We start from the raw sequence: 13,151 nt of genomic DNA on the forward strand, positions 1-13,151 counted from the left end.
TTTGCACAGTATGCAGTCAGCAGGGTGGAATTAAAGAATATTCACAATCAATGTGGTCTTTGAAGTCATCTAGATTAATCCTCATCCCCAACATAAGAATCAACTCCACTTATCCATACAACAGTTTGGAGCACCAGACCTGTGCCAGGTTGTGAGCTGGAGATGACGAATACTCATTCAGTTGTCAGCGTCTAATGGGGGAAGAGAGACAAGTAACCAGGCAATTGTAAAGCCAAGAGAAAAGAGGTCAATCTTGAAGTCTAGTAAAACATGGAAAATTCCAGAAACTGATTCATGACTGAGTGTAAGGCAAAAGGGCATCGGGTCTCTGTGGTAGGCAGAATTTTAAAATGGTCCCCAAGATTCCCACTCCATGGTGTACATGGCTGTATAATCCCTTCGTGTGTGGGCAGAACTTGTGAATATGATGGGATTTCGCTCTCGTTGTTATGTTACACGGCAAAGGTAAAGGGATTATGCAGACATAACGAATCTCCCTATCAGTTGACTTTGAAGTGACTAGAAGGAAAATTGGTCTGGGTGGACTTAAATCAGGGAAGTCCTTTAAAAGAAGGTGCAAGCCTTACCTGTAGGACAAATTCAAAGCAGCACATTCTCCTGTTCACCTTTAAACTTCCATGTTGTGGAGAGGGCTACACGACAGGGAATGTGGAGCAGCCTCCAGGTGTGGAGGGCTTCAGTCCTACACAAGGAACTGAATTTGGCCAACAGTAAGCTTGGAAGAGGACCCTGAGCCTCAGTTGAGATCAGAGTCTTGGCTGACAGCTTGATTTCAGACTGGTGAGACCCAGGGCAAAGGACCCAGCTAACCTACACTTCGATGTGTGAGCTGGGGCAAGATAAATTTGTGGTATTTTGTTACACAGCAGGTGACTGAAAATCACACACGCCCAAACAAGCTCAGGCAAAAAGCTTCATTGGCTCACATAACTGAAAAGTTCTTGCCCTTCTGCATCCTCTCCCCCTTCTCTCAGCTGCCCACCTCTTCCTGTTGACTGTTCACCCACAGGTCTTGGTTCATAACAAGGCTCTGTCAGTGCCAGGTCTCAAGTACTTTCTACATCTGACTCTGTGAAATACAGTTGAATTGTCTTTGTCCTGGCATTTCCAAGAAAAGCCTTGACATATCCCACTGGTTCTGTCACCTGCCTCAGCCTGAACCAATCATGTGGCCACTATGTGCTGATTGGTTTGGCATGAGTCTCATGCTCCACCATTGAGCCAGAGGCAGAACTCTGTACAAAACTTGGGCTGAGTGTGAGAAAGAGGTGGAGAGCCTAATTTTAGTGATTCCCCTAGGATTCCTAACGCATTTTAACCAGTTTGCCTTCAAAGAACATCCTGCTTCATGTACAGCATAAAGACCTTATAATAGTGGATTCCCATTTTCTCTTCTGTTCTTCACGCGGTTTGTCATACACTTTTTTTATTACACTTTTTTTTAAGGTTTTATTTGACAGAGAGAGAGCACAAGTAGGGGAGCGGCAGCAGAGGGAGAGGGAGAAGCAGGCTCCCCGCTGAGCAGGGAGCCCGATGCGGGGCTCGATCCCAGGACCCCGGGATCATGAACTGAGCCAAAGTCGGACACCCAACGACTGAGCCACCCAGGTGCCCCTATTACACTTTATTCTTAAATCCCTTCTCTTCCCCTTCTCCCACCCCCAATCCCCACCCTGCACTTGTAGAGAACAACTTAACTACATTCTGTCACCAGAGATTAGTTTGCATTTTCTAGAATTTTATATGGACGGACTCAAACAGTATGTAGGCTTTTTTGTCTGGCTTTCACTCAGCATAATTATTTTAAAGTTAATCCACGTTAATGCATGTACAAGTGTATTCCTTTTATTGCTCAGTATTTCATTGTACAGATATACCACCATTCCCTGTATACATATTTTTTATTTTTACATATGCTATAGTTACACAATCTAAAGGATGGCTCATGAGCCAAGAATGGCTTTAACAGTTTTAAATGATTGGGGGGGGGGGAAGGCCAAAAGAGTAACTTGTAGGACATAAAAATTATGTGAAATTCAAATCTTAAGAGTCTATAAAGCTTTATTGGAACACAGCCTTGCTGATACACCTATTGCCTACGACTGATTTCGTTCCACAGCAGTAGAGTGCTTACAAGAGATCATAGGACATGCAAAACTTAAAATTATTTACATGCTCCTTTACAGAAGATTTGCTGACCTCTGTAGACTTATTTTAAAGCAATTAAATTTTAAATTTTACTTCCATTTATTCCATTTCCAGCACTCTTAATTTTGTTGTAGACCCACATTTCTGTCTGGTTTCACATTCCTTCTGCCTAAAGAACTTCCTTTAATATTTCTAGTTGAAACAGAGGTCTTCTGGCAATGTATTCCCTCAGTTTTTCTTTTTCTTCTGAAGACTTTATTTCCCCTTCATTTTCAAAGATATTTTCACTGGGTGTGGGACTCTGGGTTGACAGGTTTTCTTCTTTCAGTGCTGGTCACTCCAGTCTTCTGACTTGCATCATTTGGTAATTTTTTGCTTCCTCTGTAGGTCGTCATTTTTTCTCTGGGCTGGTCTTTAAGATTCTGTTTCAGCATTTTTTTGTTGTTTTAGCATTTTTGATATGCCTAGTATGTGTATACATATATTTTGTTTGGTGTTCTTTGAGCGTCTTGGATCTACGGCTTACTGTCCTTAATTTTAGAAAATTCCCAACCTTTATTTCTTCAACTATTTCTTTGCTTGTGTGATTTCATTTGGCCTCTTGTGCTCCGACAACCCTGGGCAGCTGCTCCAACTTCAGCACGGGTCCCAGAAGGAACCACAGGGAACAAACTGGAGTCCAATCAACACAGGAGCCCAGCCCAGCCTCAACCTAAAGCAGAGCTGTTTGGCTGAATCCAGTTTAGACAGTTGAACTACAGTTACAGTTGACCTAGAGATTTGTGTGAGGCAGAAGTGTTTTTGGTGAAAGGCCCAGAGAGCCAAAGAGAGAAAGAAAAAATTTGTAATGACTGGCTAGAAACCTGGACAGAGAATCTTGGCAGCACAGCTATGCAAAGGCAGGAAGCAGAACTGAGCCAGGAGACATGGGTTCTGATCCCAGGTGCAGGCCCTGGTGGCTCAACCGTGCTAAGGCTGGGCCTCTTCCCTAACCAGCTCTAGCAGCCCTTCCTCTGGGAAGGCTTCCTTGACCCAATTCTCTCTGCCCCAAGAGCTTAGGATTCCTTCCCGCAAACTGAGTTTTTGTGACATTTTTTTTCTTTCAAGATTTTATTTATTTGAGAGAGAATGAGAGAGCAGAAGCAGGGGGAGCAGCAGAGGGAGCAAAGCAGCAGGCTCCCCATTGAGCAGGGAGCCCAACGCTGGGGATTGATCCCAGGACTGTGGGATCGTGACCCGAGCCAAAGGCGGACACTCTGACTGAGCCACCCAGGCGCCCCTGTGACATTTATCTTAACCTCACCTCCCAGAGGCAACTACAGTTAACATGTAGTTTTCTTCCAATTTTTCTTGGAGGCAGCCTATTTCAGTTTCTACCTTGAAAGGCCCTGAGGCTATCTCCCATCTCCCTAGGGGCATTCAAACCCTAGCCCCTAGCCTCTATGGCCCATCTGTATCCATGCCCAGTGTCTTGGGTGGGGGGTGGGGGGGTCACTGTGACTTTGATATCCACTTACCTTCAGAATGAATTCTTCTGCCACCTGGGAACTTCCATTTCTTTGAAATTGGCTATTTATTTAAAGTAAATTGTTATTTTAGCCAGCATCCTTATGTATTTAGAGCAGGAGGTAGGTGGCCACCTGCTTAGTCTACCATGTTGACTGGCAATCTGATTTTTCCAGTAACTCTTTTTAGAAACACAGTTCCCATATACATAGTTTTGTTTCTCACTTTTCTATTTGATAAGAACACGTTTCCCCATGGGTTTATGTCTCATCTCTTCCAATCTCCATTGTTTAGCACAGGGCTGGGCTCATGAACACCTACTACTGTTTGTTGAAGGGCATCTGATATAAACAAATGAACTCTGGAAAGACCAGTCAATAAGGTGAGTGTGTAAGGAACCCTGGGCTGAGGGGGATGGAGCTGAGTGGGCGAATGGGGAACAGAAGAAGGTGTGCATCAGAGTGTGGAGAACTGTGGGTATGTAAGCTTCTTCACAGGAAATTCACTGTGGAGTTCCCGGAACTGTTCACACAGAAAAAAGCAATGTCCTCCTCCTTCCTTTTTAGGTAATTCTACAAATGTTTATCTGTAGCTGAGACTGACTCACAGGGTGGGATCAGGAAACCACTTACCAGCTGCCGTTGCTTTTCCTTTTTCTTCTTTAGAGAAGGCAAGAAAATTCTGTCAAAGCAGGTGATGCAAGAATGAAGCTGAGTGAGAAATACTCAATCCCCTCAGGAACTTCTCCAAGAAAAGGACTGGCCATTTTATTAGCTCCCATCTGGAAGCATTAACACTGAGACCACTAAGAATCCCTGGTGATTACAGCCACAGGGAGGCAAATCCACACTGTAATTTGCTACAGGGCAAGAATAGTTTTCAGTAGATAAATTAAAAATTCAAAGGAGATAGAGTGATAATCTTAGAGGGAATTAGTGAAATGGGGTGGGAACAGACAAGGCAATGTTGGCCTTCATGCAAATTACAAACGACTTTCATCGTTGAAAATCGGTCACATTTAATGGATGGATTTTTTTTTTCTTCAAGGAGACACTTTACCATCATCTGCTGTGAAATTGTAGGAATGAATGCACCAACTTATGGCATCCCTATACACGTGACATTCGCTTTCTGCACATGAATCTGCACAACTGTACAATGGAAATGAGCATTTAGTCCAATTGTAGTGTGTGCCAGGCACTTTCCAAACACTTATCATCGAATGTGAACCACTACCCTATGGAAACAAGTATTTAGACCCCAATTTTACAGATGAAGAAAGTATTAGAACATCTGGGGCAGGGAGGAAGAGAAGAGGATATGATCAGGAAATAAAGGGCAAAGGGGGCTTAACCTGGGCAGTAGGCTCATGGGTGTGTTATAGCCTCGGAGAGGTTAAGTAACTGACCCCAAACCACACACCCAGACAGAACTCTGTTTAGAACCAGGACATTTGCAGTTCTTCTAGGTTACTTCTCTGAAGTGGTTCAATTTAGCACAGAATCATAGTAAGGTACAAAATCTAGAAATAGTACTTGAATACCTTGACTCCAGAGCCAGACTATCTTGTGACACCCCCTATACATCTATTTTACTTTGAGAATAGTCTGAATTTTATATTATTATACACAAGTGGTGGAAAGCGGGGCTGTTAGCATCAAAGTCTACTAAATTGGTCAGGATCATTGCTTAGTCTTCAGCCACTTCTATTTCACCAAGCGCCCATTAAATAAACATTTTCAGTCTGACCCATAGCTTATAATTACAGCTGCAAACTTAAGGGCAAGAGTCTTCTGACCTTGAGATGCTCCTTATGCAATAATACATACTTCCATTACTTACTGTGGGGGGATGTGGGAAGGTGAGGTGGGAGTGGAGATGTAATTACCTTTGACTGAGCATCTGTTATGCGCCTGGTATGGTGCTAGGCATTTTCCATGTGCTACTCTATTCAATCCTCTTCAATCCTGAGGGATATTGGTGCACTTTTTTAAAAAAAAAAAGGTTTTTATGAGGATGCACAGATTAGTAAGATATATAAGGTCAGCAGGGTGCTTACATGTAGGCGGGGAGAGACAATAATACAATAAAAAGCTTAGGTGTTACAAGACAGGGGAAAGGGGGTAGTGATGGCAGTGGGGGAAAGCAGGCTGAGGGGACTTGAGATAGGGTGAATATCTGCTTGAATCAAGGTTTTTAGACTTGTTTTTTGAGGAGGGAACCAGGGACTACTTTACTTCAAAGCCTTTTGGTTAACTTTTTCCTCAAGCAGGAAAAGGCCCTGGGGAAGACAGCCTCTCTAGCAAGCATGTCCCATGAGGAAAATCAGCCACAGTCACTGGAGTTGAGGCACAAGGGAGATCACCAGCTGGGGGCAGACTGATGGCTGAGCAAATATTCAACCCAACCCTAATCTTGGGAGAGAATCTGCTGGTGGGAATCTATAGGCTGTGGTAAAAAAAACTAGATTCTTCAAGAGATGTTCAAATGGTCAGTTCTAATTATAACCACACTTGACAACAGGTGAGGCAAGATGAAATTTAAAGACTGAGAGGAAATGAAAATTCCCCAATCTGTCAACCAATCTCCAATTTTCTCGACTATTTTAGGACTATGGTAATTAGCCATACCCCAAAGACAATTTTACAAAATAGATTCCTCTGTCTCTAACAGGCCCACTCTAGCAATTTAGTCTTCCTGCCTCATGTATAAAATGGAAATAAAATTAAAGTTCATGAAAAGTTAGGGTTAGAGATTACACAATAGTTCCTCTTACCTAAACCATGTCTCAACTCCCAATATTAATAACAAGTGGATGTCATAAAATAGTATGCAGTGAAGATTTAAAATAAACTAGAAGTCTGATATAACAGCATTTCCTGATTTCAATTTTTAAAAATTGTGGTTAAATGAGAATGATCAAATGGCAACTCAAGTATATAATCTTGCAGAATTGACTCATTTGGCACTGATAAGCAAGTAAACTTTTTCACCTCTTTTACCAGCCCTTTGAATAGTTTCTGTTTAAGCTGCCAAATATGTTCCTATAAGCTCTCCAGAACTGAAGTCAGGACTCTGCAAGTTACCTCCAGGGCGCAGGTATCTCCAAGGCTGACCGTCCACAGGGCTTACTACCATTCACTCAACACCAATCTTTTCTGCAATTGAACAAAGCCGTCTCTGTGGACCTTTTTATTTAAGCACCAAACTTTCTAAATCAGTGTTAGAGCTGAAAAGGAACTCAGAAGACACCTCACCCGGAACCTCACCCTGACTGAGCACACAGAGGACGAGGAGGTCCAGAGAATGGATCGTACTGTGTATCACTTGCAAAGCCAGGACCCAGAACCAATCCTCCATACCAGGGGAATTAGGTTTATCAAGAGTGTAGCAGGTGCCAGATACTTGACATTTACTCTCATTCAATCCCAAGAAAGCAGTGGCCCCATTTTATAGATGATGAAACAGACTCACAAGTTAAGTAACTTGCCAAGTAGCCCAGTAAGTGACAAGGGCAGGAATGAAACCAATCCTGTTTAGCAACAACATCATGCTCTCTTCACTGACTCTTGAGGTCAAAAACTTCCAGACCCTCAACCAATCTTAATCCATCCCATTTCACATCTCCATCAACCCAAAATTAAATTCAAAGCACACGAAAGCTAAGCCATCTATCACACACGGTGTCGGTTGGAGAAGCATATTGCTCAGGCTGCAGGGACATTTCATTTGTTTAAATGTTTTTATTTAAAAAAAAATTAAAGACCTTCATGGCACAACTTCTTCCCAGCACAGTTATGTTTTAGTTATACCAATTACAATACAATTACAACCAATAAATCAAGGGGGCGAGGGGGAACTTCTGACTTCAAACTTAAAAAAAAGGGGGGGGGGCCACTTCAAACAAAGTTAAAAAATACTTAAAAAACCTTTCAGAGTAATTGCCAACACAACTGTCTTATATTGGCATTCCATTTCCTGCCATCTAATCAATGCAGACACAGGTAGTGCTGAGAAATAAAGTGTCCCAATACAAGGTATACAGATGAGGTAATTTACAACAACACAGAAGTTGTTACTCTGTAAACCCTTGCCCCCCACCCACCCGCCCAACTGGGTCTTCTTTTTTTCATGCTTCTGCAGTGACTCCTTAAGTAGCATTTTAAAAACTTCTATTTATTTTAAAAGGCTCTTGGGTGGCATTTCAGAGTCCTCTGCATTCACCTTCCGTCTCTTGCAAGGTCTGATGCGTTTTTAGGAGGTCCAGCTGTCTGCAGCTCCCCACATCAACCTCAGCCACAACTAGATTCTCTGAGCTATAAGGGTGGGATGTGAAGTCTCGATTTACAACCCTCCTCCCCACCTCAAAAGAAAGAATTCATTAGTCCTAAGTGTCCTGTTCAAATCACAATCCAGTGCAAACGTAATCACAAATTGCATCTCTGGCACATCCGGTGCTTTTAGCTTCTGCACAAATTCAACATGGTAACCCCCACAGCATTCTAGGGCATAAAAGGGTCAAGAACAATAAATATCCACTGTTAAGTGGCCACAAGAAAGAAAATCACCCTGCCACACAGAATGTTTTCCCTATGGTTGAGAAGCATTATAAAAGGAGGCTTTAGCTTCCTCTAAAGTTTACCGTTATATTCATGAAAGCCACCACCTTGATCAAGTTACTAGAGCCAAGATGGGTTATAAAGTTAGATAAGTTCATTAAATTCAACTCGTGAAACAATTATGCTTGTCTATGGCGCCCAGGCAAGAAAGGCTTATGATCTATAAAGGTAGGAGAAAGGGGAACTAAGACTTTAGGCCTTCAAATATGTTGGAAGAATTTTTCCTAGTTCCCACAAGCAGCTACTGTAATGAAAGAACAGGAGAAAATACAGAGCTGATGGTTTTGCTATTGTGCTTAAAAAACTAGGCTTCCTCAGTGAAGCACCTGATAAACTTAGGTGGTTGGATTACAGTGGAAAATCCACTTTACACACACACAAACACACAAAAACTGGCGACTTTTCCATCCCCAATCCCTGCACTGCTGAGACACAAAATGAGTTTTATGGCAAAGGATCCTTAATCCCCAGAGACGCTTTGGCTTGTGGTGCTTTTTTAAGGCCTCTCTGCCCTGCCCGGTACCATGGGTCAAATGAGGGGGGTGTATAAAAATGGGGGCCTTGGGAAGCCTCCACGGTACAGGGTTGCAGGCCCCTCAGATGTGAACGTGAGACACCCACCCAGCGAGACCTTTACACAGGGAACTTAAATCTAACCTTGATAAATAAAACCAAACGTTTATTTACACCAAAGAATTCCAACACTGGATCTTTCACATATGAAGGACAAAGTATTATATATATACACACAGCAAGGGGTGGCAGGGCTGTAACAAGAGAGTTTATAGTTTTCCCACAATTACAGGTCTACCATTTCAGTTTCACTGGAGATAGTGGCTCTGCTCCTACCTCTCAGATACATTTACAAGACTGAGGGGCAGGTCTTCTCACTGGATGGCATATGAAGGAAGGGGAAGAAAGGAAGAAAAGAAGGTAGAAAGCTTAAGATGAAACTCGGTGTGGCCACATCTTCCATTAGCTCTTAAAGAGTTGCTAGCATGAAACCTATATAGACAATGTTTTTCTTTTGTAAAAAGCAGTAAGTTAAGCCCAGTAACTAACTGAATTCAAAATGGCCAAGTCAAAACTGAAAAAGATTTTTCCTCCCCCTCCCACCAGCTATAGAGCACATGGGGAGATGATAGGGGAGAGGACCAAGGTAAGGAGCCTGGGAGGGAAGGTATTATAATCTTAAACTGAACTGAAATTAAAAGTAGAAGTGAGCTGGATTTAGGGTTAGGTCAATAAGACATGATTCATACTGAACAGAAGTTTTCAGGACCTGTCTGCACTTTGGGTAGATTTTCAGCATCTCAATGAAACTAAGACGTATTTCCACTAGATTCACCAGGACAACCCCACTGAAGTACTTGGAGTAGTGTGAGAAAAGTGACCAGCAGTACACTGCTCTTGTAGCTTGGGCCCTCCCTTCCTCCTTCCTTCCCACCTCCCTTGAAGAAGCTACAACCTTTTTGTAATCTCTGGAGAAGAGCACGAGATATAAACCCCCCATAGTGTGGGATGGTGGGGGAGCAATGGTGGACATGGGAAGATATCTCCACCCAAATGCAGCAGCCAGGATTGAGGCTGGTTCATCTTTGTTCTTTAGTGATGAGAAACTCAATTTGAAAGGGGGGAAAGATTTTGTCCGTGAAATATTCCACCTGCAGGTAATTTTTCAGGGAATCCCCTGAGTTATGAAAAGTTCGAGTTAAAAAAAAGAAGGAAAAAAAAAAAAAAGAAAATCAGCCTATTATAATTTTTCTTTATGACTGAACTACTATAAATCCACAAGCAACGGTTCAGACACGGTGCTTCTGAAGTATTTCACCCCTCCCCGCCAGGCGCAAGCTGCATCAAGGAGAGCGCGGACGCCCCCACCTCTGCTCAGGCATCAGGAGACAGAAGGGGCCATTACTGCTGAGCGCCTGCGGCAGCTGGAACAGGCATCCCAAGGGGGTTGGCCGCAGCAATCACTGGTGAGCCTGCCAGAGGTCCAAGGGGTGAAGGGGTTGGCACTGAAGAAATCCCTAAAAGAAAACAGCTAATAGTGAGCCAGATACCAACCATGGAAATCTTAGTCACCAGTTTTACATAATACCTATTTCAAAAGTGACACAACAGTTATTTTTTCTCTCTGTAATCTCTACACCCAACATGCGGCTCAAACTTACAACCCCAAAGATCAAGAGTTGCAGGCTCTTCTGACTGAGACAAGCCAGCAACTCCACTCGTTCTTTTTCTGAAGGCCTCTACTCACCCAGATTTTTACAGATTAAATCTAATTTCAAATTAAAATTAATTTCTAATCAATTTAGGAGACAGGTAAAGAAATCCAAGCTTGGAGAGTTTAAGAAGTCTATACAAAGCACACAGCTAAGTAAGTGGCAACTATGCTTGAATTAAAACTGACGCCTGTCTAGGGCAGAACTATCCAACCAAACTTTCTGCTCTGTAACCTCTGTTAACAAAATGGTCACTACCCACACGTGGCTACTGAGAAATTGCAATATGGCTAGTGCAACCAAGGAGCCGTGTTTTAAATTTTATTCCATTTTAATTAATTTAAATAGTCACATATGGCTAGTCATGGCCCTACTGAATGAAGAGCACAAGGCTGGAGCCAAAGCTCATGCATTCTTAGATCATGCTGCCTAGTTAAGCTGGCAGCTTTCAGAATTATCAAAAGTCATTTTCAGTGAGGAAACGCTAAAATAGTGTTTTAGAAGTTACTGCCATTTGTTTTTTTCTACTCATCTAATGACCAGGATTACCCTCAATCTGCCCCCCTCAATTACCCAGTTAATTTTCAAATTGTTATATATGTATTTTTTTAAACAGGTACAAAATACCAAAGGTTCAGAAGAGTGTACAGTAAAAAATTTCTCTTGCCCTTTTGCTTGGCCAACTTATGGTACCGTTTTTGGGGTGTATCCTTCCAGAAATATTTTATGCATATACATGAATATAACTTTATAAGAATGTGCATATAAAAGTCATATATAAGAATGTGATTATATAATTATATATTTTTGCCCTGGTCTTGGACATGGTTCTGCATTTGGCTCTTTTCATTTCACATTATTATTTTGGAGTTGAAGCTAAAAAAGAACATGAAACGCTCATTCTTTTCTCTAGCTATACAGCTTTCCACTGAATGGATGTCCCATAATTGATTTAACCAGTTTCCCACTGGGAGCTGTTTTCAATGCTTTGCTATTACAAATAAGGCTACAATTAGCAGCCCTGGATATATATCATTTTGCCCATAGGCAAGATACCTAGAGGATAAGTTCTAGAAGGTAGCTAGTTCTTAAAAAAACAAAAACAAAACAAAACAAAACAACAACAACAAAAAACAATTGTGACAGTTCTTTGAGGGTGTCTGAGTAAATGTTCTCACTACCACAAGTACACCAGCATGGATGTTGCCTACATGTATAACTCCTAGGGGTTGAGCCTATGGTTTCTTTTACAAAATTGTGTACTCTGTACAAAAACTCGCTCTTAATTCACGATGACTCAACAATAATGAGAAATAATATCATATAAGCCTTTACAATTTACTAGGCACATTACAGATGCTCTGGAGAACGATTCTTATGCCTATGTATAAACCCCACCTTTACCCCCACCCCTAATTTCTTAATCTTGTTTGTGAGGATCATGCAACTACTGTCACTCTAAACTATGAGATGAAAGGATCTCTTTTTACTCTTCATGGTTTGTTGGGACTTTGAAGTCCCTCTGTAAAAAATTTTTGGGACTCTGGCCTAGAAGAGACTGTTGATACCATACGCAGTGTCACTGAAGTATACCAGGTGTCAAACATGCTGAAGCCTGGTGAGGAGACCACGCAGGCCAGTACTGTCAGGAAGATAATCATATTGGAAAAGAGAAGGACCACAAGAAACCAGGCCACAAAGAGGGAGCAAACCTAAGAATAACAACTGACTTCTACTTTTGTCCCCCCAGGAGAGTTAGCAGTGAGCTGACCTGACATCATACTGGCGCTGCTCACAGGCGTACTGCCCCCCGGCATGCTAGATGAGCCCATTCGAGCCTGGTCCTTCACAACAGTATCTAGAAAAGACAAAAAGGGTAGGTTCTGTTGAAGGTAATGGTCTGGGCCTCAAAGCAGCCATCCTCAATCTTTGTTATTTTATTTATAGTCTATATTATTCCAAAAGAACAGAAGGTGGCAAGAGCCTTCACCATGAATTAGACAAGTAATATAAAATAGAACTACCCTTCCTGTCAAACTGTGATAGAAGCCAACTCTTAGGGCGCCTGGGTGGCTCAGATGGTTAAGCGTCTGCCTTCGGCTCAGGTCATGATCTCAGGGTCCTGGGATCGAGTCCCGCATTGGGCTCCCTGCTCCTTGGGAGCCTGCTTCTCCCTCTGCCTCTCTGTCTCTCTCTGTCTCTCATGAATAAATAAATAAAATCTTTAAAAATAAAAAAAAAGAAGAAATGTGTTAAAAAAAAAAAAAAAAGAAGCCAACTCTTAAACCAAATTGGAGGAAGATGTGGTGATTATCCAGAGCAGAGCTAATTTAAAACAAAAATGATCTTGTTAGGTTTTTTTTTTTTAGGATTTTATTTATTTGGCAGTGAGAGAGGGAACACAAGCAGGGGGAGTGGGAGAGGGAGAAGCAGGCCTCCCGCCGAGCAGAGAACCCGATGCAGGGCTCGATCCCAGGACTCTGGGATCATGACCTGAGCTGAAGGCAGATGCCCAACGACTGAGCCATTTTATATTACTTGTCTAATTCATGGTGAAGGCTCTTGCCCTGATCTTGTTAGGTTTTAATGAGACAATACAATCTAACCCAGCCAAGACAGTAATATATTATCA

At 42.2% G+C, this 13,151-nt stretch overlaps 1 protein-coding gene across 3 annotated transcripts in view; it reads right to left on the reverse strand.

Annotated features, from left to right (window-relative positions):
- Positions 1-7,398: 7,398 nt before the first annotated feature.
- The window catches only part of CSNK2A1 (casein kinase 2 alpha 1), a 54,023-nt gene continuing 48,270 nt past the window's right edge, over positions 7,399-13,151 (reverse strand). For all 3 annotated transcript variants that reach the window (XM_045885591.3, XM_045885592.3, XM_054510046.2), the window contains 2 exons: positions 12,291-12,377; positions 7,399-10,324 (listed from right to left, as the gene is read on the reverse strand). In XM_045885591.3, the coding sequence (XP_045741547.1) occupies positions 10,209-10,324; positions 12,291-12,377 (203 nt within the window). In that variant the 3' untranslated portion in view covers positions 7,399-10,208. The remainder of the gene's footprint in view (positions 10,325-12,290; positions 12,378-13,151) is intronic.

The sequence above is a fragment of the Mirounga angustirostris genome, unplaced genomic scaffold (assembly GCF_029215605.1).
Source record: "Mirounga angustirostris isolate CCGP_5_RB_7025 unplaced genomic scaffold, mMirAng1.0.hap1 SCAF_10, whole genome shotgun sequence".
NCBI classification, from domain to species: domain Eukaryota; kingdom Metazoa; phylum Chordata; class Mammalia; order Carnivora; family Phocidae; genus Mirounga; species Mirounga angustirostris.